This window comes from Salvelinus sp. IW2-2015, linkage group LG9 (assembly GCF_002910315.2).
Source record: "Salvelinus sp. IW2-2015 linkage group LG9, ASM291031v2, whole genome shotgun sequence".
Lineage (NCBI taxonomy): Eukaryota > Metazoa > Chordata > Actinopteri > Salmoniformes > Salmonidae > Salvelinus > Salvelinus sp. IW2-2015.
The window spans coordinates 4,669,081-4,695,400 of NC_036849.1; the positions used below are offsets into that span (position 1 = coordinate 4,669,081).

General features: G+C 40.4%; 1 protein-coding gene across 1 annotated transcript in view; it reads left to right on the plus strand.

Annotated features, from left to right (window-relative positions):
* Positions 1-5,604: 5,604 nt before the first annotated feature.
* The window catches only part of rragd (ras-related GTP binding D), a 35,135-nt gene continuing 14,419 nt past the window's right edge, over positions 5,605-26,320 (plus strand). Inside the window, exons 1-5 of the mRNA XM_023994049.2 lie at positions 5,605-5,834; positions 7,872-8,017; positions 8,445-8,591; positions 9,253-9,452; positions 10,203-10,317. Of these exons, the coding sequence (XP_023849817.1) occupies positions 5,696-5,834; positions 7,872-8,017; positions 8,445-8,591; positions 9,253-9,452; positions 10,203-10,317 (747 nt within the window). The 5' untranslated portion in view covers positions 5,605-5,695. The remainder of the gene's footprint in view (positions 5,835-7,871; positions 8,018-8,444; positions 8,592-9,252; positions 9,453-10,202; positions 10,318-26,320) is intronic.

Sequence of the window (26,320 nt, forward strand, 5' to 3'; positions counted from 1 at the left end):
GGAATGGGCCAAAATTCACCCAATTTATTGTGGGAAGCTTGTGGAAGGCTACCCGAAATGTTTGACCCAAGTTAAACAATTTAAAGGCAATGCTACCAAATACTAATTGAGTGTATGTAAACTTCTGACCCACTGAGAATGTGATGAAAGAAATAAAAGCTGAAATAAATCATTCTCTCTACGATAGACATTTCACATTCTTAAAATAAAGTGGTGATCCTAACTAACCTAAGACAGGGAATTTTTACTATGATTAAATTTGAGGAATTGTGAAAAACTGAGTTTAAATGTATTTGGCTAAGGTGTATGCAAACTTCCGACTTCAACTGAATCTGAATTCATGTAAACACAACAGTTTTGAAAACATAGCACTTTTTTCCTAGACAAGCTGTCTTAGCACAACTTAACCCTGGTATGGGGTAAATTGAGCATAGGGACAGGGTAAGTTCATCCGCCTTGGGGTAAGTGGGTGATGGTGTCCTATGACAGTGGGTGATGGTGCTGGTAGGTCAAAGTTTAATTCATGGAATGGGGGTGTGGTACATTGTATGTTTTAAATGTATGCCTGCTTTCAGGTATAGATCTCCCTGTTCAATATCACTTACCTACCATTTCTTGACCAGTTGTCTGGGACAGGGACGTTGCTTCAATGTGCCAATTCATAGTCAAGTTCTCTGCATTTGAGGCTACTAAGTCCATGAAACTGGTCCGCAAGATTCTTTATATTTTTAGCAAGCTCAGACTCCATGTCATCAGATAAGACCTTGTGTTCCTCTGCTACTCTATCATAGCTTCTCTTTCGCACAGATACATATTCGTTTTCTTTTTTGTCAATGTACCTCTTCAGTGTCATTCAGTCAATTTATTTGTATCTCTTGCTGCTCAAATGCACTTCTTCCCTTCTCACCTTCCTTAGCTGCTTTCAATAATCTCAAGGGGGGCTAGACCCCTGCTTGTTTTATGTATGTATACACAGTGCTCAATGATGTCTGCTTGGTAAAAATACAACTCTTTAGTTCATATGCATGACACATTGCAAAAATATGCATATTATGCAAACAGCTGACAAAATGTCATGTATGGGGTATGACAACCATTATCTTAACTTACCCAATGGCCATTGTGCTCAACTTACCCTAAGGCAAACACGTGAATATATTAGCCCACACAGCTACAAGGATGCACTTACATGTTAGGTTAAAGACCTCATATTGTAGCTTATATAGACCCCAACTGATGTATAAAACCATGTTAAAACCATCTACTTTGGTTTAGATACAACATCATGAAACCTTTAACACAATACATTATTTAGACTTTTTTTTAAATCCCATGTGATTCATTGTGTGTATGGTTTCCCAAAAACAAGGGGTGGGTGGCTCAACTAACCCCTCTCAACTTTCCCCACTCTCCCCTAAGTATTTACCCCCCTTTGTTATGGCAAGCCTAAATTAGTTTAGGAGTAAAATCTGGCGTAACAAATCACGTAATAAGTTACATGGACTCACTCTGTGTGAAATAATAGGGGTTGACATGATTTTCGAATGACTACATCTTCCTCTGTCCCCCATACCACATCTGTAAGATCCCTCCGTCGAGTATTGAATTTCAAGCACAGATTCAACTACAAAGACCACAGAGCTTTTCAAAAGCCTCATAAAAAGGGCACGGATTGGTAGATGGGTAACAATAACAAATAAGACATTGAATATCTCTTTAAGCATGGTCAAGTTAATAATTATGCTGTGGATGATGTATTAAACCACCCATACACATCAAAGATACAGTTGTCCTTCTGAACAGAGCTGCAGGACAGGAAGGAAACTGCTCAGGGATGTCACAATGATTTTAAAACATCTACTGAGTTCAATGGCTATGATGGGAGAAAACTGAGGATGGATCAACAACATTTACTGACTCCACAATAATTACTTAAATGACAGAGTGAAAAGAAGAATGCCAATACACAGAATAAAAAATATTCCAAAACATGCAACAAATGCGCTAAAGTAATACTGCAAAATTACAAGGCAAAATAATTAACTTTTTGGCCTAAATGTTTGGGCAAATCCAATACAACACATCACTGGGTAACTGCCTCCTTTTTTTCAAGCATGGTGGTGACTGCATCATGGTATGGGTATGCTTGACATTGGAAAAGACTGGTCAGTTTTTCAGTGTAAAAATAAACGGGATGGAGCTAACTAAGCACAGACAAAATCCTAGATGAAAACCTGCTTCATTCTGCTTTATCCCAGACACCAAGAGAGGAATTTACCTTTCAGCAGTGGTGGAAAAAGTACCCAATTGTCATACTTGAGTAAAAGTAAAGATACCGTACCTTAATAGAAAATGACTTAAGTAAAAGTGAAAGTCACACAGTAAATTCTACCTAAAAGTAAAAGTCTAAAAGTGTTTGGGGACACTAATGGAGACACTATGTATTGGCATTCTTCTTTTCACTTTGTCATTTAGGTAATTTGTGGAGTCAGTACAATGTTGTTGATCCATTCTCAGTTTTAAATATACTTGAGTATCAAAAGTAAATGTAATTTCTAGAATATACTTAAGTATCAAAAGTAAAAGTATAAATAATTTCAAATTCCTTATATTACGCAAACCAGATTGCACACATATATTTTTTTAATGTACGGATAGCCAGGGGCACACTCCAACACTAAGATATGATTTACAAAGAAGTATGTGTTTAGTGAGTCTGCCAGATCAGAGGCAGTAAAGATCTAGTTGTTTTAAATTCTAGTTTTTCAAATCTGTACCTACAGCGCCATCATGTTGTCAATATGTGACAGTGCCATATCAAAAGCTTATCTGTAAACTTTGGAATCAGCGCTGAAGCGCAGGTGAAAGGCGTGCTCTGAACTGTCCATGGTGCTGAACTGTCCATGGTCCTGAAATCGTTTGATCTCCAAATACCCAGTGACAACCCGTCATTCAGGTCAAGTGGGGCTGCTTTGCACCCCCGCCCCACAGGCTTGCCTGTTTTGCATGTTATTTTGGCATTAATACGTATCACATATCAGTTTGCAAACAATGTAAAAAGATAAAAATATTATTGAGTTAATAAAGCTGCATAAAGACATGGTCTCTTTTTTGTTTTCTTGAGTAAGGCAGCTCCAAAATGCAGGCGTTTCAGCCTAGTTGAGCGTTGCGCCGTGATTGGCTCAGTGTTTTGTCACTCATGGGGACACTGTGTCACCGCCAAGTGTAAAGGTAGTGCTAGAAAATTCTAGCCCCTTGGGTGCTGCCATAGAGTTACATTAAAAGTGCCCATCCAAGAAGGATCAAGGTCATTGGCCACAGATAAAATGATGTCAAATCACATTATATGTACAGTAGCTTTGATTGGACTGATCATGTCAACATCATACTTTCAAAATCTTAGCTAGCAGTCTTCATCATGAATCAAGTCGACAATCTACTGGCAAATCATTTTTATCCTTGTCATATGATGAGAAATAATGAAGAGAAATTATAGATAAAACATATCGGTGCTCATTGGACATAAACATTACACAAGTTGGAAATCGCAAATTCAACAATGAGTGGTTTGGAAGGAATCAGTGGCTAACTGCAAGCATTGCAAAGCAATCACTAGCCTGCTATTCAGTGAAGTGGGTGTGTGGTCCCAAATCTGGGATTAAGAAGCTCTTTTCCAAGTTTAAAATGATAACATTCAACATTGGCCATGCTGTCAATAAAGCATGATTTGTGCCGCGCACAAAACAACTTAACTGGGAGGTGCGAAAACTTGACTTCAGTGAGTTCAAGATAACTGGGAAGTCAGGAATAAACGAGCTCCGACTGGGAAAATACGTTTTGAACGGTCATCCAACACGGAATTGTAAATCTGGCCTCTTTCTAGAGCTACAACCTGAAGATCAATGACGTCATCATGATTTGACCTTGTTTTTTTCTGAGTTCCCAGTTGTTTTGAAAGCACCATAAATCCAGAGAATGCCAGACTTTGATGACAAAATTTGCCCACGAAGGATCGCCGCGCCACCTTCCTTTTCAAGAGAGCACAGCACAACAGGGTGAGTCCAAAAATGTATTGTATGCTGCTGCATAAATTATGAAATATGCCAGGGAGATATGTATACTGTAGCTAAGAAAGTAATACCAAGTGTATGTTGTGTAGTAAGATGTTAGTAGCCCATGTGCCTCACCCCAATAATTTGGTATATTTACCCCTCTTAATTTTGCCTACTGTTCTGACTTGGTGGTGCACATGTAGTCTATAACCTGTTTTAGAGAAATGTAATCACCGAATATTGTAAGAGCTTTCATTGTCTGCTTATATGCCCCCTTTATTTATCATACAGTTCTGACTTGGTGTACAGGGAGACCACTGTAAGAACGGCCCATGTTCTGAATTCTGTCTCTGTACATTTCAAAAGTGCTAAACAAATAGTTATATTGACTACGTCCGTCCTAGCTCACTCATTAATGTCTTAATCGAAATTACGGATTGCCGGTTATCCGCTTGTCGTCCCCTTATGCCATAGTTTGCACATCTCAATTGTCAGCAGAAACCACATTTGTTTAAGCAAGTCAGCCATATCAGATGTGTTTTTTAAAAGGCTAAACATTGCTGTTACTTCACAATACTAAACTAATTGACGGAGTGTAAAGAAGGAAGCCTGTACATAATAGAAAATATTCCAAAAGATGCATCCTGTTTGCAACTAGGCACTAAAGTAATACTGCAACAAATATGGCAAAGCAGTTCACTTTTTGTCCTGAATACATAGTGTTTGGGGGAAATCCAATACAACACATTACTGAGTACCACTATTCATATTTTCAAGCATAGTAGTGGCTGCATCATACTATGGGTATGCTTGTAATCGTTAAGGACTGGGGAGTTTTTCAGGATAGAAAATAAAACAGAATGGAGCTAAGCACAGGCAAAATCCAAGAGGAAATCCTGGTTCAGTCTGCTTTCTACCACACGCTGGGAGATGAATTCACCTTTCAGCAGGACAATAAACTAAAACACAAGGCCAACTCTACACTGGAGTTGCTTACCAAGAAGACAATGAATGTTCCTGATTGGCCTAGTTACAGTTTAGACATAAACATACTTGAACAACTATGGCAAGACCTGAAAATGGTTGTCTAGCATTGATCAACAACCAATTTCACAGAACTGAAAGAATTTTGAAAATAATAATGGGCATTGTGTGGAGATGGGTGAGAAAAACCCCACATTTAATACATTTTGAGTTTAGTCTGTAACACAATGTGGAATAAGTCAAGGGATATGAATTATTTTTGAAGGCACTGTATGAGCTCATTCTAAGAAAAATATTGTGTACACATCCCAAGATCCGCATGAGAGAAAAGCAACCAATCCAGGTAAGCGAGTTTATAGGCCTATGCTAATTGATAGGACGAGGTGCATGCTATAATTTTGTGTTTACAAGTTTTGCCCCTGATCTGACTCGGCACTGGCATCTTTCCAACATGTCTGAATGCGGGGAATTGTTGCAGTGTTCCTCAATTTCTCTCGCAGGCGGGCTGGTATGTTGGCCAGCGAGCATGCTTCATTCACACCGAGGARGGGGGGGGGGGGGTGAAAGTTCATAATGGTTTGCACATATCAGGTGACAATGCTGTGGAAAAGTTTGTCAACGTCTGTGGCTTAGCCTAACCAACAGGAACATTTAAGAAAATGACCAGCAGCAGAGAGGGGGGTTCGAAGTACATCGAGGTCGAAGACGATGAAACATTGGCGATTGGTTATTACGATGACGACGATGACTTTGATACATTCACAGACGGGAATCTGGACTGTAGCTGCGAAGACGGAGGTAGTGGCAAAACTTTTCTCCCTCCGCGTCAGGAAGGTCATGAATATATTGACACAATGTTTCATCTTACTGTATCCCAGCTATAGGCTACGAGGTGAATTGTGTCTAAACCCTTTGAAGTTCACTATTTGTGTGAAATGTTTATACATAGCGCAGCGTAAAATAACCTCCAAGCGCTTTCAATACCGAACGCGTGGTTGTTTGGCAGCTACATTTAAATTAGCTGCTACTGTAATCTACTGTGTCAACGAGGCTAGCTAGGCGAAAGCTGTGTTTATATTGGGGTTTGGCCTATGAGAAACGTGTTAGTTTGAATGCGTCATGTTACCTAAAAAGAAATCATTGGTCAGTTTTGACTAGAGAAATTGAAGCCAGTCCTGTTGCGCCTCTGTATTTACTGCCTGACATATTCAGTGCATCTGGCTCTGATTGACATAGTCTTAATACATTTTTTTGGCATTATGCATTGTTTTTTAAAAACGATTTGATAATACCTTTATTAACGTTTAATAAGCGATTACAGTCTATTACCATTAAAGAACTGCCAAAATATGTGCATGTATTCCAATAGGTAGCTCAAACATTCTCACAAATCTACAGTTTGTTCTTTTAAGTTTTATATCCGGATTCTTCTCCAATCTTTAATTTGATGCAAGCAGATTATGACTATCCCTGTCAGAGGGATAGGACTGTGTGACCTGCAGATAGTGAAATGATGCATTGAAGAGTCAATGTGGAATCTTTGCATCCCAAATAGCACCCTATTCCCTATAAAACTCACTACGTAGGGCCCCTGGTCAAAAGTAGTGCACTAAATAGAGCATAGGGTGCCATTTGGGATGTTGGTTATGTCTATATAATTACTCAACTGTCACATGATAGACAGCGCCTCTCTAGCCTGTCTTTCTCTAGTCTCGGAGATAGTGTTGAGAAATTCAACGGGGGATTTCATCATTCTCCCAGACAGTGTGTGTTCTGTTAAATGACCAGTCACCACTGTCTCTTACATTACAATGATCTTCCAATAATTCTGCATTAGCACACTTTCATATGCTCAGAGGTCCTTCTTATTTTTTTTCCTAAGACTATATCCAATAGATTGTTGGGTAACAGTGATCTCAAAGCATACGCTGCTAATTGCCTAACTGGACCTTCACTTCATACCCACCAGCCATTTGTCATGAATCATTCGAGTCAGTGAAAGAATAACTGATAGAAGAGTTATTTTTCCCGAAGCTATAAACTCCCCAATGCTCTTCAGAATCCATAATATATTAGCACCCCATCTCAACCACATTACATGAGTGCCAAGTCTCAGTCTCGGTTTACATCCCAAATGGCACCATATGTTTTTTACCAGGGCCCATAGGGAATAGGGTGGCATTTGGCCACAGGCTTATAATGTTACAGCATTAGGAAGGCCAGCCCGGCGGTGACATAGAATGCAGACCACATTCTTCCCTCAGTAGAGAGTTATCAAAGTCAGAGGAAGCATTTGATTGGGCCAGCTCAGTGCCAGGGCCAGAGAAGGCACTGTCCGCATTACAAATGGCACTTTTTTCCCTATGTAGAGCACTACTTTTGACCAGGGGCCTCCCATTGGGCTTTGGTCAAAATAAGTGCACTAGAAAGATAATAGTGTGCCATTTGGGTCAGATAAACTGTGGCTCTATGGGGCTGAGGAGATTCTATGCCATATGATACACATCATACCAACTGTGCTGTCGGAGTGTGAGCCACACTCATGTGGTGTTGGTTGGCCGGTGTATGTGGAGCACATGTTCCCTGAGTATGAGTTGCTCTTATGTATTTAATTGCCTTGCATCTACACAAAATACTGGTATGTGAGTAACCAGGAAGTCACCATTGAGGTTACAAGGCCTCTTTCACAAGAGTCCTGGCCAAGAAGGACAGCTCAATAAAAAGAAACAAATACACAAATGATTCATCAGTACAGTGCATACACAGCAAAAACATAAATATCAATATTAATAAATACACACCATTGTCATAAAAAAACATCCCTCCCTCCCCCAGGTGGTTTCAGTGACCCCCTCAGTGGGGAGGTGAAGCCCAGGATCCTCCTCATGGGTCTAAGGCGTAGCGGCAAGTCTTCCATCCAAAAAGTGGTGTTCCACAAGATGTCCCCCAACGAGACCCTGTTTCTGGAGAGCACCAATAAGGTAAGATCTAACAGAGTTAGATCACACCGTAACCTCACTCCCCAGGTAGAAATGTCTCCACTCGTGCTATCGAATTGACCCAGCTGGCTGAGATGTTGTCAAGGTGCGGTCACGAGACAGAGGATCCCTGGCCTGGTAAAGGACAGTGTTCCATTCCAGATAGACTATGGAAGCCATTCTGTTAAGCATGCACAGTGACTTTTATCACACAGGCACTGTTGAAGCTTTTAAATCACATTTTAAAACCCACCTTTTTAGCCTGGTGATGATTTTACAGTTTCTTTTTTAGACTGCATTTTTTATGTTACTTTATACATCTCTTTTTATTGCCTTCTGTTTGTTTTTTATCTCCATCATTGTATTGTTTTACTGAAAAAAGTGTGTTTTTAAATCCACTTTAACCAAAGTTGAATTTGATTTGAATAAGATCTGCAGAGAGGACGTGTCCAACAGTTCCTTCGTCAGCTTCCAGATTTGGGACTTCCCTGGACAGATCGACTTCTTCGACCCCACCTTTGACTACGAGATGATCTTCAGAGGAACAGGGGCCCTCATCTTCGTCATCGACTCACAGGTGACTACATGGAAACGGTGGTGGCCATGTTAGGGTTTCAAAGTTCCCAAAACTTCCAGAAAATTCTCTGGTTTTCCATAAATCCTTGTTGAAGAATGCCAGGCTGGAGAATTCCCTCTAGGATCAATAAAGTTCAGTTCGGTTCAGTTCAGTTAAATTAAAAAAAGTTCTCAGAACTTTTGAGCGTACAGTGAAAGTAGAAAAGCAACGTCTCCTAGGTCTCTAATAGAAACTATGTTGTTAGATGTGTTCCACACCTCTTTGATAAGGAGTCTTGCTGTGAGAGCTTCAATCAGCAATCGGGAATCCTTTTGGTGACTTGGCTGTCTTTGAACCAGCTATGTGTTATTGAAGAGCTAGGGCCAGATCTCGTCTAAGTCCTTGGTTGTTATGTATTGTGAATGCATCAAAAGGCATTTATGCATTTGTATACAACAATTGTATGAATGTTTAAAGCATGTCTAGGGTGTAGCCTCGGATGCCCAGACATCGCTCACGTTGTCAACGAGACGAGATTTGGAAGGATGGACTACTATGAGTGTAATACTAATCATATAAGGCGCTATAAATGCATTAATTACACACAGGCTGTTCATAGAAAGCGTTACCTTCCCTCTGTTATAACAGTAACTGTCCATCCTGTCCCCATGTCTGTCTCTAGGATGACTATGTGGAGGCTCTGAGTCGGCTCCACCTCACAGTAACCAGGGCCTACAAGGTCAACCCAGAAATCAACTTTGAGGTGTTTATCCACAAGGTGGATGGGCTGTCGGACGACGCTAAGATCGAGAAGCAGAGGGACATACACAAACGGGCCAATGACGACCTGGCTGACGCTGGCTTGGAGAAGATACATCTAAGGTAATACCACAGATAGAACAATGAGCCAGACATTTCACCAGATGTATAAATGTGAAGCATCCGGCTGGCATTTCCACTAACTACCAAAGATAAGAAGCCCAGTGGCCGGCAGTGGGAGAAGATGGAGCAAGATGGATTTTGTCCGGCATTCTTTAAATTTTCTCATCGATTAAACATTTGATCTCCATACAGTTTTCTGTTTCCAAAACTAAAATCTGTAACATAGTGAACTACATTTTTTAGACTTTACCCTTTGCCAAAGTTTCTAAAATTGCGTTGTTTAGAACGAGTACAAGGGCGGATTGAGGATTCCACTATGATTGCTCCCAGTGGAAACGACAGGCTCTGGTCTATCTTGGGTTAGTTATAAAAATCTTTGGTAATACCGTCAGCGGCCATTTTGTAAGATGGCTGGCACGTCCCCCAAGGGATAAATCTGTGGTTGCTCCATATTAAAATATTTTCAGGGTAAATGAATCTACCTCTGTAAAAAATGTGGCGCTTTTATCACAAAATGCACAACCGATTTGCTTATCCGCCCGACTATAAAGAGTGTTTTCAAATGAAGCTACCATAATGTGGATTACTAGTGTGTGGCCAGAGTGTTCTCTCCAAACTAAATTTCTTAAATTTTGTTCAAATTCATTTTTGCTATGCACTTGTGAGTAGTTTCAGTATAACTGCTGCTGTAGGTGGTTACAGTTATACCCAATTGAAAGTAACTGACTGTTTTCCCCTTTGACCCTTCAGTCTTTACCTGACCAGCATCTATGACCACTCCATATTTGAGGCCTTCAGCAAAGTGGTGCAGAAACTCATCCCTCAGCTGCCCACTCTAGAGAACTTGCTCAATATCTTCATATCTGTGAGTACACTCAACTGTCCTCAGTTAGCTTGATATCTGTGAGTATGTTACACGCCTCGGACTGAGACGGGTCAGCAGATAATAAACCTGAATTAACAGGATAGAATGATGAGACGGAGAAACGTTAGTGGTGTTCAGTAGTAGGCATTCTACAATATTTCAAAAAATATTGTTCTCTTTTGTACATTTTTTGTTGTGAAAAACAAGTACACACTACAATTGCATTGTAGTATTACGTCGTTACATTCCATATTTCAGTATCAAAAATAAAAGGTCACAAGTTTAAAAAAAACTCTCTCCATACATCTACACATTCAAACACATTCACATATTACCTTTTCACTAATGGCCAAACCGATAGTGCATATAATCTGAGGCTATTCAATCAGTAGTATTTAGCATCTAGCAACAAAATCTAGTTGGCATGTAAAACCATCAAATTGTACCATAAGAGGCTACATTTACATTATATAACTTACTGTACTAGCTACAAATGACTGGAGGCCTGTGCTAAACAATGCTACATCCATGACCCTTTAAACCATATATGTCAGAGTCAAGGCCCGCGGGCCACATCCGGCCCGCGAGAAGGTTTTTTACGGCCCGTGGGATGATCTTGATTTATTATTAGAACCGGCCCGCAGACCGCAGCAAGCCGGCAGCCCGCAGATCTTTTACACGCACCAATACTACATTTCCCACAATGCAACGGTGACGCACCGAGCAGTAGGCTGCTTCATTTCAATATTTATTGGCACAGCAGTCGTCAGCATCACAGTAAAATTAACTTTCAGATACCCATCAAAAATGGCAAAACGGAAGGTGGACACTGAGAACCGGGGGTTTCAAACAAGGTGGGAGTCGGAGTATATGTTCACGGAGGTAGCTGGAAAACCTGTGTGTCTTCTGTGTGGAGAAAGTGTGGCGGTACTGAAAGAGTATAATCTGAAGACCGACATTATGAAACGAAACACGCGGACAAAACAGAATATGGACATGGAACAAAGGCTACAAAAGGAGAGGAATTAAAACGAGGCTCAAATCTCGACAGGCTCTGTTCAAAAAAGCCAAATCACAAGGCCAGGCTGCTGTCAAGGCCAGTTTTATTTTGCAGAAGAGATCGCTAAATCAGCCCGGCCATTTACGGAGGGGGATTTTCATCAAAAACTGCATGATTAAAGTTTGTGACGAAGTTTGCCAGAAAAAAGGCAACTCTTTTTAAATGTGAGTCTGAGCAAGAAACACCATTGCCGAGAGAGTAGACCAGTTGTCCATCAATCTAAAGAGCAGCTTGTGAAAAAGGGAAAAGATTTCATTGCATATTCCTTGGCTGTGGATGAGAGCACCGACATTTCGACATTGCCAGTTGTCAATTTTCATCCGCGGAGTGGACTCCGAGCCTAAGCGTGACAGAGGAGTTTTGGCTTTACGTCCTATGCATGGCACAACTACGGGCTATGATTTGTATGAAGAGGTGTCAAGATGTGTAAATGAGATGGAGCTGCCTTGGGAAAAACTCGTGGGTTTGACAACCGACGGAGCACCTGCGATGTGTGGACACAGAGCGGACTGGTGGCGAAGATACGGGAAAAGATGCAAGAGGAAACGCGACAGGTGAGACTTCGACGCCGATTTGCTGACTTTGAAGCACAAAAAAGCAGGTTGGAACTGCTCGGTAACCCATTTGCTGTTGGACGTGGAAAGCTCACCACCAAACCTCCAAATGGAGTTGATTGACCTCCAATGCAATGATGCACTGAGGGCAAAATATGCGGCAGTGGGTGCTGCGGAGTTCGCCCGTTTCCTCCCGACACAATGCCCAGCTGCGCATCCAGGCTGCTCAAACGTTGTCTATGTTTGGCAGCACTACTGTGTGAACAACTGTTTTCTTTGATGAACCTGAACAAAACATCACACAGAAGTCGACTTACTGCTGAACACCTCCACTCAATTTCTGAGGATTTCCTCAGCTCAGAGCCTTCCCCGAACATTGATGAACTTGTGGAAAAGATGGGACACCACCAGTATCACCCTCAACCTCAAACAAGTGAACATTACTGTGCAATCACATATTTAGAGTTTTTACTCAGTTCAAGTTTAAAGTTAAAGTTTAATATTTGTTTTCACTGCATGTTCTTCTCCTTAAACAAGTGTTGTTTTTGATTAATGATTTTTGCACCTTTATTTTATTGTATTTCAATCCAATTATATTTTAAAAATATTTCAGTTGAGTGGATGATAGAAATTGCTATATTGTTTTTTTCTTGAAGTAAATTTAGCCCATTTTGCTAAAATAGAAAATATAGGCTACTGATGGTGCCTTGAATACCGGTTTCTTTCATTTAATGTTCATGTTATGGGGATTTTTATATAAAGGAAATTTGTTCTTTGTGTCTGTTGAAAATTAAAGATTACTGACAAGAGCCATAAGAAAATATTGCTTTATTTATCTGATCATATTGGAATATATTTGTTAGGTTTTCAGTAGGTTCAATTAGGTTCACTAGACTATATGCGTCATTTAAAATTTTTTCAATGAACATTCGAACAGTCCGGCCTCGGCTTGTAGCAAAATTTTTTATTTGGCCTCCGTCCATTTGACTTTGACACCCCTGCTTTAAACCATTACCACGTCAGCTAACAATAGCTGAAATTCACTAGCCTAAAGCTAGCTAGCGCTTAGCATAGCTACATTTGGTTAGCATAAAGCTAACGAACTGTTAAACGTATATTTTTTTTAACAAATATCATACACTTTAACACATTGTATCATCACATTGCATATTTACATATACAGTTGAAGTCGGAAGTTTACATACACTTAGGTTGGAGTCGTTCAACCATTCCACAAATTTCTTGATAACAAACTATAGTTTTGGCAAGTCGGTTAGGACATCTACTTTGTGCATGACACAAGTATTTTTCCAACAATTGCTTACAAACAGATTATTTCATGTATAATTCACTGTATCACAATTCCAGTGGGTCAGAAGTTTACATACTGTTGACTGTGCCTTTAAACAGCTTGGAAAATTCCAGAAAATTATGTCATGGCTTTAGAAGCTTCTGATAGGCTAATTGACATCATTTGAGTCAATTGGAGGTGTACCTTTGGATGTATTTCAAGGCCTACCTTCAAACTCAGTGCCTCTTTGCTTGACATCATGGGAAAATCTAAAGAAATTAGCCAAGACCTCAGAAAAGAATTGTAGACCTCCACAAGTCTGGTTCATCCTTGGGAGAAATTTCCAAACACCTGAAGGTACCACGTTCATCTGTACAAACAATAGTACGCAAGTATAAACACCATGGGACCACGCAGGCGTCATACCGCTCAGGAAGGAGACGCATTCTGTCTCCTAGAGATGAACGTGCTTTGGTGCGGAAAGTGCAAATCAATCCCAGAACAACAGCAAAGGACCTTGAGAAGATGCTGGAGGAAACAGGTACAAATGTATCTATATCCACAGTAAAACGTGTCCTATATCGACATAACCTGAAAGGCCTCTCAGCAAGGAAGAAGCCACTGCTCCAAAACCGCCATAAAAAAGACAGACTACGGTTTGCAACTGCACATGGGGACAAAGATTGTACTTTTTGGAGAAATATCCTCTGGTCTGATGAAACAAAAATAGAACTGTTTGGCCATCGTTATGTTTGGAGGAAAAAGGGGAAGGCTTTCAAGCCGAAGAACACCATCCCATCCGTGAAGCACGGGGGTGGCAGCATCATGTTGTGGGGGTGCTTTGCTGCAGGAGGAACTGGTGCACTTCACAAAATAGATGGCAGCATGAGGTAGGAATATTATGTGGATATATTGAAGCAACATCTCAAGTCATCAGTCAGGAAGTTAAAGCTTGGTCGCAAATGGGTCTTCCAAATGGACAATGACCCCAAGCATATTTCCAAAGTTGTGGCAAAATAGCTTAAGGATAACAAAGTCAAGGTATTGGAGTGGCCATCACAAAGCCCTGACCTCAACCCTATAGAACATTTGTGGGCAGAACTGAAAAAGCGTGTGCAAGCAAGGAATTCTACAAACCTGACTCCGTTACACCAGCTCTGTCAGGAGGAATGGGCCAAAATTCACCCAACTTGTTGTGGGAAGCTTGTGGAAGGCTACCCGAAACATTTGACCCAAGTTAAACAATTTAAGGCAATGCTACCAAATACTAATTGAGTGTATGTAAACTTCTGACCCACTGAGAATGTAAAGAAAGATATAAAAGCTGAAATAAATCATTCTCTACTATTATTCTGCCATTTCACATTCTTAAAATAAAGTGGTGATCCTAACTGACCTAAAACAGGGATTTTTTACTAGGATTGAATGTCAGGAATTTAAACGTTTAAATATATTTGGCTAAGGTGTATGTTAACTTCCAACTTCAACTGTATTTCCTGAACTAAACTGAGCCTTCGTTCATAGAAAATAAAACAAATAGGAGCTAGAAGTACAAAAAGTTTGTGCGCCATCTTAATCCCTACATGTAAACCATTAGCAACCTAGCCAACCTACTTACAATGGGGAACGACATATCAACACGTTTTTCACTCGATTAAAACTCCCTCCAATTGCCTTAAAACGTCACCAAACTCACGGACTATGTAAGTAACCATGTTACCTCAATATTTTGAGAGTCATCTTGCACTTTTGCACATTACATACCATACAGGATAGAATGATGAGACGGAGAAACGTTAGTGGTGTTCAGTAGTAGGCGTTCTACATTATTGAAGGAGAAACCTCCAAGATCTCACTAACGCTTCCATTTGACGGCTCCCCGTAGTGGCAGTACTCATACACATTCATTTAAATGCAAATACCTCGGAGGCCTAAAAAATTATGCAAGGGATGGCCCAATAAAATAACAAATGAAAATAAAACGTCAAAAATATGACCAGACATATTTGTTTGTCACAAGTACACTGTGTGCTGTTTAAAGTCGCTGTTTAAAGAAAACCGAACCATGGATCAAAGTTTCTCCTGGCCGATAGACTACTTTCAGGGTGAGAACCATCCAACAGTAAGTTGTCAATGTACTGAACCAACCCTGTTAATATTTTTCTATGTGTGAATGCACAGAACTGTCCTCATGACACCTCTAGAGTGATTGAGTGAGTGAGTAAATAGGGTATATTTCAGACAAATGGCACCCTATTCCTAGTGCACTTCGAACATGGCCGATAGAGACCAAACAGGCTGGTTGTTTGGGCAGAAGTGCTTTGACAAGGCCTCAGCAAATAAAGCAGAGGACCATCTCTAATTGTAATTTGGTCAATTTTGTGCTCAGCTGAATGTGAGTGACAGCATGGCACTTACAAAGTCAAGGGTCGTGTGTTCGTTTCCCGCTGAGGCCACCAATACAAAAAAATGATGCATGCATGACTGTAAGTCGCTGTGGATAAAAGCGTCTGCTAAATGGCATTCATTATTATTATATTATTATTATTGCCGAATCAAATGGTTTATTATGAACACTTTGAATTTCATCCAGATGGTGGCAGTAATAGGTAAGAATGGCAGGGGTTTGTAGAGAGAGGCATTATCCCATTATACTGTGTAGAGAGAAGATTGACAACAGAATACATCATTCAATTCATTTATTGTATACACATAAATTAATTTACTGATTTTTGTTTTCATTGATGTTCATTTGTAAACAAGCTGCACAGAAAATTAACAACATGAGAGATATTGGTAACTGACATCTTACCGTAGGTGAAGCCAAAGTCATACCCTCACCTTCAGTTTATAACTACAGATATACGTTTCTTAGAAAAAATAGATTTAAAATTGTTTTTATGCAATGTGTATTATGTGTAATCAGCAAAGCATGATTATGTGTAATCAGCAAAGCATTTGTAGTATCTTGTTAGTCTGTGTATGTTAATAAATAAGTACAGTACATGAGAAACCATTAATTTCTTAATGGACATTACATTAGCAATGTGCATGCCCCGCCCACCTGAGGATCTGTCATTTTCAGCCATCCATTTCTTGTGTTTGAGGGGTTCAAATGCACTTTCCACTTAAATCTCGCTGGATTGATTGCTTTCATTTTAATCCTGAGACTCTTTCATACTCTTGCTTGTGCCTGTCGTTTTTTCCCGTTAACGTTACACTGTTTGTGATGACCTGTCAAACACACCCTGGTAGTGGCTGAAATGGGCTCAATACATTGTCTTGAATACATTGTCTTACCGCTGAATCTATAACAACGCTAAAGTTTCTTTGGGGATATAATGCACCATCTCGACACTTACATCACAAGAAAGAGAAGAAAGAGAACTTTATTTTGATGGGTGTTCATTTTTTGTGGAATTGAAACAGTAATAATTTAATACAGTTGAAATGTTTAAAAATGTAATGCGCTGAAATGAAAGCAACTTCCGAAAATGAGCATTCAGATTATAGTGATATTATGTCTGATTTCGCAAACAATGTAAAGCAGGCGTTCCCAAACTATGGTTTGAAGTGACTGAAATGCATCAGAAAGGTATTCAGAAGAGCATCAGGCAATAATGTTGTATGATCTTCTGTGTAGACATTTTCCCCCCAGTCTGATTTAGTGTCTGGTCTTGTCCACTCGGTTCTAACGGCTTGTGGGCATAGTAGAGGGAAACAGTACGTACATACATACATGTTCTTATCTTTCAGTGATGGAGTCATAATAGTTTGTAGCTTAAACCATTCAAAAGATAGAGCCACATTCGTAGGAAGAAAACAGAAACCACTCTATTTATTACAACCGCATCTAGCAGCTACTGGAGGTTACTGACGTAACCCCGGTTCTAATAACCAAATGTTTTAAAAAATTGGGCTGCGACCCCAAGTTTGGGAAACCATGATGTAAAGTATGTTTAGATTGGCGTAATATCCACCCAAGCATGTTGATTTTCAATCTGAGGCTATCCTGCTATTGACTCACTTGTTGAACGTGACAATAACATTAATTAATTCGTGCAGGAAGGGAGGGTAGACAGAGCAAGTGTTTGGTGGCTGCAGCCCTCTTCCACCCCTTTATGTCAATGTGTTCATATTAGAGGTCGACCGATTTATGATTTTTCAACACCGATACCGATTATTGGAGGACCCAAAAAAGCCGATACCGATTAATCGGACGATAAAAAAAAAAATATATATATATATATACAGTGGGGAGAACAAGTATTTGATACACTGCCGATTTTGCAGGTTTTCCTACTTACAATGCATGTAGAGGTCTGTAATTTTTATAATAGGTACACTTCAACTGTGAGAGACGGAATCTAAAACAAAAATCCAGAAAATCACATTGTATGATTTTTAAGTAATTAATTAGCATTTTATTGCATGAATAAGTATTTGCTCAACTACAACCAGTAAGAATTCGGCTCTCACAGACCTGTTAGTTTTTCTTTTAAGAAGCCCTCTGTTCTCCACTCATTACTGTATTAATGCACCTGTTTGAACTCGTTACCTGTATAAAGAACACCTGTCAAAAACACATTCAATCAACAGATCCAACCTCTCCACAATGGCGCAAAGACCAGAGAGCTGTGTAAGACATCAGGGATAAATTGTAGACCTGCACAAAGCTGGGATGGGCTACAGGACAATAGGCAAGCGCTTGGTGAGAAAGGCAACAACTGTTGGCGCAATTATTAGAAAATGGAAGAAGTTCAAGATGACGGTCAATCACTCTCGGTCTGGGATCATGCAAGATCTCACTCGTGGGCATCAATGATCATGAGGAAGGTGAGGTATCAGCCCAGAACTACAACGGCAGGACGTGGTCAATGACTGAAGAGAGCTGGGACCACAGTCTCAAGAAAACCATTAGTAACACACTACGCGTCATGGATTAAAATCCTGCAGCGCAGCGCAAGTTCCTCCTGCTTCAAGCCAGCGCATGTCCAGGCCCGTCTGAAGTTTGCCAATGACGATCTGGATGATCCAGAGGAGGAATGGGGAGAAGGTATGTGGGTCTGATGAGACAAAATAGAGCTTTTGGTCTAAACTCCATCGCCGTGTTTGGAGAAGAAGAAGGATGAGTACGACCCAAGAACACCATCCAACCGGTGAAGCATGGAGGTGGAAACATCATTCTTTGGGGAAGCTTTTTCTGCAAAGGGGACAGGACGGACTGCACCGTTTGAGGGGAGGATGGATGGGGCATGTATCGGAGATCTTGGCCAACAACCTCCTTCCCTCAGTAAGAGCATTGAAGATGGGGTCGTGGCTGGGTTCTTCCAGATGACAAAGACCCGAACAACACAGCCAGGGCAACTAAGGAGTGGCTCCGTAAGAAGCATCTCAAGGTCCTGGAGTGGCCTAGCCAGTCTCCAGACCTGAACCAATAGAAAATCTTTGGAGGGAGCTGAAAGTCCGTATTGCCAGCGACAGCCCGGAAACCTGAAGGATTGGAGAAGGTCTGTATGGAGGAGTGGGCAAAATCCCTGCTGCAGTGTGTGCAAACCTGGTCAAGAACTACAGGAAACCTATGATTCTGTAATTGCAAACAAAGGTTTCTGTACCAAATATTTAAGTTCTGCTTTTCTGAGTATCAATACTTATGTCATGCAATAAAATGCTAATTAATTACTTAAAAATCATACAATGTGATTTTTGGATTTTTGTTTTAGATTCCGTCTCTCACAGTTGAGTGTACCTATGAGAAAATTACAGACTCTACATGCTTTGTAAGTAGGAAAACCTGCAAAATCGGCAGTGTATCAAATACTTGTTCTCCCCACTGTATATAAATATGTATTTGTAATAATGACAATTACAACAATATTGAATGAACACTTATTTTAACTTAATATATTACATCAATAAAATCAATTTAGCCTCAAATAAATAATGAAACATGTTCAATTTAGTTTAAATAATGCAAAAACAAAGTGTTGGAGAAGAAAGTAAAAGTGCAGTATGTGCCATGTAAGAACGCTAACGTTTAAGTTCCTTGCTCAGAACATGAGAACATATGAAAGCTGGTGGTTCCTTTTAACATGAATCTTCAATAATCCCAGGTAAGAAGTTTTAGGTTGTAGTTATTATAGGACTATTTCTCTCTATACCATTTGTATTTCATATACCTTTGACTATTGGATGTTCTTATAGGCACTTTAGTATTGCCAGTGTAACAGTATAGCTTCCGTCCCTCTCCTCGCTCCTACCTGGGCTCGAACCAGGAACACATCGACAACAGCCACCCTCGAAGCAGCGTTACCCATGCAGAGCAAGGGGAACAACTACTCCAAGTCTCAGAGCGAGTGACGTTTGAAAAGCTATTAGCGCGCACCCCGCTAACTAGCTAGCCATTTCACATCAGTTACACCAGCCTAATCTCGGGAGTTGATAGGCTTGAAATCATGAACAGCGCAATAGCTGCTGGCAAACGCACGAAAGTGCTGTTTCAATGAATGCTTACGAGCCTGCTGCTGCCTACCATCGCTCAGTCAGACTGCTCTATCAAATCAGAGACTTAATTATAACATAATAACACACAGAAATACGAGCCTTTGTTCATTAAAATGGTCGATTCCGGAAACTATCATTTCGAAAACAAAACGTTTATTCTTTCAGTGAAATACGGAACCGTTCCGTATTTTATGTAACGGATGGCATCCCTAAGTCTAAATATTGCTGTTACATTGTACAACCTTCAATGTTATGTCATAATTATGTACAATTCTGGCAAATTAATTACGGCCTTTGTTAGGAATAAATGGACTTCACACAGTTCGCAATGAGCCAGGCGGCCCAAACTGCTGCATATACCCTGACTGCTTGCACGGAACGCAAGAGAAGTGACGCAATTTCCCTAATTATAAGAGATTCATGTTAGCAGGCAATATTAACTAAATATGCAGGTTTGAAAATATATACTTGTGTATTGATTTTAAAGAAATGTTTATGGTTAGGTACATTGGTGCAACGACAGTGCTTTTTTCGCAAATGCGCTTGTTAAATCATCACCGTTTGTCGAAGTAGGCGCATCGATTATATGCAATGCAGGACACGCTAAATAAACTAGTAATATCATCAACCATGTGTAGTAACTAGTGATTATGTTAAGATTGATTGTTTTTTATAAGATAAGTTTAATGCTAGCTAGCAACTTACCTTGGCTTCTTGCTGCCCTCGCGTAACAGGTAGTTAGCGCTCCTCGTGGAGTGCAATGTAAGGCAGGTGGTTAGAGCGTTGGACTAGTAAACGGATGATTGCAAAAAACGAATCCCCGAGCTGACAAGGCAAAAATCTGTCGTTCTGCCCCTGAACAAGGCAGTTAACCCACCGTTCCTAGGCCGTCATTGAAAATAATAATGTGTTCTTAACTGACTTGCCTAGTTAAATAAAGGTGTTCATAATTTTTTTTTTATCGGCAAATCGGTGTCCAAAAACACCGATTACCGATTGTTATGAAAACTTGAAATCGGCCCTAATTAATCGGTCGACCTCTAGTTCATATATGCAAATAGAGCCGGTGTATTTATTCAATTTAGCTACACATAATTTTCTTTATTTGAACTCAAATATATTTTTAAAATACCTGATACAATAAGAAAATGTATATGTGCCTTCAGAAAGTATTCACACCCCTTGACTTTTTCAATACAATTTGTTTTTGAAACAATAGATTTAATTGTAATTTTTGGTCAACAATCTACACAAAATACTCTGTCAAAGTGGAAGAAAAATTCTAACATTTATGAAAAGTAAAACTAATATATCTTGACTATAAAAAAATCTTGATTGACCAAGAGTCATCCTGTTCTTTTGACCAATCGATTGGTATAAACGTATTTTTCCATATATAGACAGTCTCACACAATGTGTTTGAATGAAATCAACTATGTATGCACTGAGCTTCTCTGATGCTTTAAGCAAAGTGTGTGAAAGAGGCTGATGGTCACACTGTGTTAAATTGAATGACAGCGAGTACCTGTGTGACTGGCGTACTTTGTCTCGCTCTTCTCCCTACTGCAGCGAAAAGGCACCACAGCACAGTAAGTGTTTATTGTGCTGTCTGTGCTGATGCTGCAACCTCATTTCAGCCATTTAGTTTCTTACTTGTTTCTGACTGAAAAGTTCTGTTACTGAAATCACTCATGTGTTTTGGAAAAACATTCCCTATTCCCTCAACCCTTTCTCTCTTTACGTGAAACATGTAAGCATCGCATTCATGTGACCAATTGATCGTCTTTGAGATATTTATACAACTTGAATGGAGTCCATCTGTGGTAAATTTAATTGATTGGACAAGATTTGGAAAGGCACACACCTGTCTATATAAGGTCCCACAGTTGACAGTGCATGTGAGAGCAAAAACCAAGCCATGAGGTCGAAGGAATTGTCCGTAGAGCTCCGAGACAGGATTGTGTCGAGGCACAGATCTGGGGGAGGGTACCAAAACATTTCTGCAGCATTGGAGGACCCCAAGAACACAGTGGCCTCCATCATTCTTAAATGGAAGAAGTTTAGAACCACCAAGACTCTTCCTAGAGCTGGCCGCCTGGCCAAACTGAGCAATCGGGGGAGAAGGGCCTTTGTCAGGGAGGTGACCAATAACCCGATGGCCACTCTGACAGAGCTCCATAGTTCCTCTTTGGAGATGGGAAAACATTACAGAAGGACAACCATCTCTGCAGCACTCCACCAATCAAAGCTTTATGGTAAAGTACAAGATTCTCTGGTCTGATGAAACCAAGATGGAACTCTTTGGCCTGCGTGCTAAGCATCCCGTCTGGAGGAAACCTGGCACCATCCCTACAGTGAATCATGGTGGTGGCAACATCATGCTGTGGGGATGTGTTTCAGCGGTAGGGACTAGGGGACTATTCAGGATAGAGGGAAAGATGAACGGAGCAAAGTATAGAGATCCTTGATGAAAACCTGGTCCAGAGCGCTCAGGACCTCAGACTGGGGCGAAGGTTCACCTTCGAACAGGTCAACAACCCTAAGCACACAGCCAAGACAACACACAAATACAAGTTCAATCTGTACTTCAATGCACATCTGGTGTGCATTATAAAAACAGAGGAAGAAAGAGGAGGTGGCGAGAGAGGTGTGAGAGTGTAAAAGACAGAACGGGAAAGTGGTAAGAACAGAGGATCATGGAAGACGGCACATGATTAATTAATTACAGTATTCTCTGTAATTCTCTTAATATTCTCTCAGTTCATCACAGTTACATAATAGTGTCTCTAGCGGTGTCTCCTAACCAGCCTTGGGCCCCCAGTTGGCCGGAAGGTTATCTGAAGAGCTGGTGAGATGGCAATGACGGGACTGGGGGTTGGCATCCTCTCTCACATCAAAACATGCCTGCAGACAAGAGACAGATGGAGAAAGAAATGGCATGATTAAGACTTGTGTTTTTTTTTATTCTAACACTGTCAGTCATCATAATCATCAGGAGGTGAAATGCAAAACTGACCTTGGATTATTAACTTCTTATGGCTGGGGGGTGCTATTTTCACGTTCGGATGTAAAGCGTGCCCAGAGTAAACTGCCTACTACTCAGGCCCAGAAGCTAAGATATGCATATTATTAGTCGATTTGGATAGAAAACACTCTGAAGTTTCTAAAACTGTTTGAATGATGTCTGTGAGTATAACAGAACTCATATGGCAGGCGAAAACCTAAGAAAAATCCAACCAGGAAGTGGGAAATCTGAGGTTTGTAGTTTTTCAAGTGATTGCCTATCCAATATACAGTGTAAGATTTCATCCGATTGCACTTCCTAAGGCTTCCACTAGATGTCAACAGTCTTTAGAACGTTGTTTCTACTGTGAAAGGGGAGCGAATAAGAGCTGTTTGAATCAGGGGTCTGGCAGAAAGCCTTGAGTTTAGTCACTCGCGCAGCCGTGATCGCGAGCTCCGTTCCTTTTCATTTCTAAAGACAAAGGAATTGTCCGGTTGGAATATTATTGAAGATTTATGACAAAAAACATCCTAAAGATTGATTCTATACATCGTTTGACATGTTTCTACGAACTGTAATATAACTTTTTTGACTTTTCGTCTGGACTTAGTGCTTGTGCATTTGGATTACTGGACTAAACGCGCGAACAAAAAGGAGGTATTTGGACATAAATTATGTACTTTATCGAACAAAACTAACATTTATTGTGGAACTGCGTTTCCTGGGAGTGCATTCCGATGAAGATCATCAAAGGTAAGTGAATATTTATAATGCTATTATTGACTTTTGTTGACTCCACAACATGGCGGGTATCTGTATGGTGGCTGAGCCCTGTACTCAGATTATCGCATGGTGTGCTTTTTCCGTAAAGCTTTTTTGAAATCTGACACAACGGTTGCATTAAGGACAAGTATATCTTTAATTCTATGCATAACACTTGTATCTTTCATCAACGTTTATGATGAGTATTCCTGTAAATTGATGTTGCTCTCTGCAAAATCACCGGATGTTTTGGAGGCAAAAAATTACTGAACATAACGCGCCAATGTAAACTGAGATTTTTGGATATAAATATCAACTTTATCGATCAAAACATACATGTATTGTGTAACATGAAGTCCTATGAGTGCCATCTGATGAAGATCATCAAAGGTTAGTGATTCATTTTATCTCTTTCTGCTTTTTGTGACTCCTCTCTTTGGCTGGAAAATGGCTGTGTTTTTGTGACTAGGCGCAGACCTAACATAATCGCAGGGTATGCTTTCGTCGTAAAGCCTTTTTGAAATCGGACACTGTGGTGGGATTAACAACAAGTTTATCTTTAAAAAGGTGTATAATACTTGTATGTTTGAGGAATTTTAATTATGAGATTTTTTATGTTTGAATTTGGCTGTTGTCAAATCGATCCCGTTAACGAGATTTCAGCCGTAAGAAGTTAACTCTGGCACTACTATATCTCTATCTGTATTTCAATGTAAAGCATCTCTTTAATAATACTTCCTGTTGACTTTACCAAGTGACCTCTCACCGCTATTATTCTACAATGTAGTAAATAGTAAAAAATAAAGAAAAACCCTTGAATGAGTAGTTGTGACCAAACTTTTGACAGGTACTGTATATATTATGTGATTTAGTCTAGAATCAATGGAAGAATACTCTTACTCTTAAGAGCCTTTGGTTGTGCATAGTGTAGTCGTTTGTGTTGCTAGGGAACAGCAACCTCTTCGAAGAAGTAAGAGGTGAAGGCCTCCGGCACATGGATTGCCTCCCTTGCTGCGTTGTTGGACCCCATCCTTGAAACATCCTGCAGAGCTGCAGACCTCTCCCCTGGCACACAGCGGCGAGCTGCAGATCCCCTCCTGGTCCTCGTGTCCATCCTCATGAAGTTATGCAGAACACAGGTAGCCTTCACACGCCTGAATTCCCCAGAGGGAGTCCCAGATGGCCCTGGTCACCCCAACCTTGCAGTGCCCTACACGGTAACGGAAGGCAATCGTTTTGAAGGAATCTCCAGTTRCAAGGTATCTGTAGGAATATGGAAGACAATGTAATTATTAGACTKTTACATCACCAGGTCATTGTGGATTACTAAAGTATAATATATCTCATAACAAATTATGATAACATTGGATAGATAGATGCATGTGCACAGACATGTGCACGTGTAATATGTGACAACGGCAGGATCATGTCAAGGATAGCATCACAAATGAATACATAAATAACACTTGAAGCTTGATGATGAGTTGATCATTTGAATCAGCTGTGTAGTGCTAAGGCAAAAACAAAACTGTGCACCTCTTTGAGTCCCCAGGACCAGGACTGAGAACCACTGCTCTTCATTGGGACCTCTTCATCTGCAGACAGGCTTTCACAGCGCTCTGTGTCTGAGGACAGAAAACATCACAGGAAACAGACTTCATTATACTTAAATAATACAGCACTGAATATTATGTTACTATTATCTCCATCCTCATTTCTAGGTACTGGAACTACACAAGTACCTGCCCTATCCAGATCGCCTACTCTCTCACTTTGACAGTTGGGGCTGCTATCCTTTCACCGTCCTCAATGGCTGTTAGCTAGCTACCTACAAATGCATTTAGAGTTTGTTTTTTACAATGATAAATACATCGAGATAGCTAGCTAATAGGAAGTTAGGTAGATAGTGATATTTAATTCACTTCCTGTAGCTAGCTATACGTTATGTAAAGTTGGCTAGATAGCTAGCTAGCTACGTTAGCAGCTCATTTGAGTTAGCCTGCACTGTAGCACTGTCTCTGCTGCTGCCTCTGCCGCATTCTCGCATTGTTAATTTAGCTATTATACACATAGCAACACAGGGAAAGGCGCCAATTTTAGGGCACAGTGAAGATTTTGTTTCAGAACCGCGGACAGGGACCGTATCCAACGCGGGAGAAAGCACATTTGTTATAAAATAATATTAGATTCATTAGTGTTGCACCATTATCTTTACATAATATAACCATATACAATTTCACTATCACATTTCTTAGTGATGGACTGTGCCATCCCCGTGGCCTCCGCAATGGATTAGTCCACTGAGACAGGCGCGAATCAGACAGGTGTCTTGTGCACCATGAAAAAAATGAATTGCGACTGCTCGACTAAAGAAATTTAGGTCGACCAACAGCTTGTCGACCAAACAGTTGACTAAATGGGGTCAGCCCTAATAATTATTCACACCCCTGAGTCACTACTTTGTAGAAGCACCTTTTACAGCTGTGAGTCTTTCTGGGTAAGTCTCTAAGAGCTTTCCACACCCAGATAGTGCAACATTTTCCCATTATTCTTTTCAAAATTCTTCAAGCTCTGTTAAATTGGTTGGTGATCATTGTTAGACAACCATTTTCAGGTCTTGATTTTCAAGTAGATTTAAGTTAAAACTGTAACTCGACCACTCAGGAACATTCACTGTCTTCTTGGTAAGCATCTCCAGTGTAGATTTGGTCTTGTGTTTTAAATTACTGTCCTGATGAAATATGAATTAATCTCCCAGTGTGTGGTGGAAAGCAGACTGAACCAGGTTTTCCTCTAGGATTTTGCCTGCGCTTAGCTCCATTCCATGT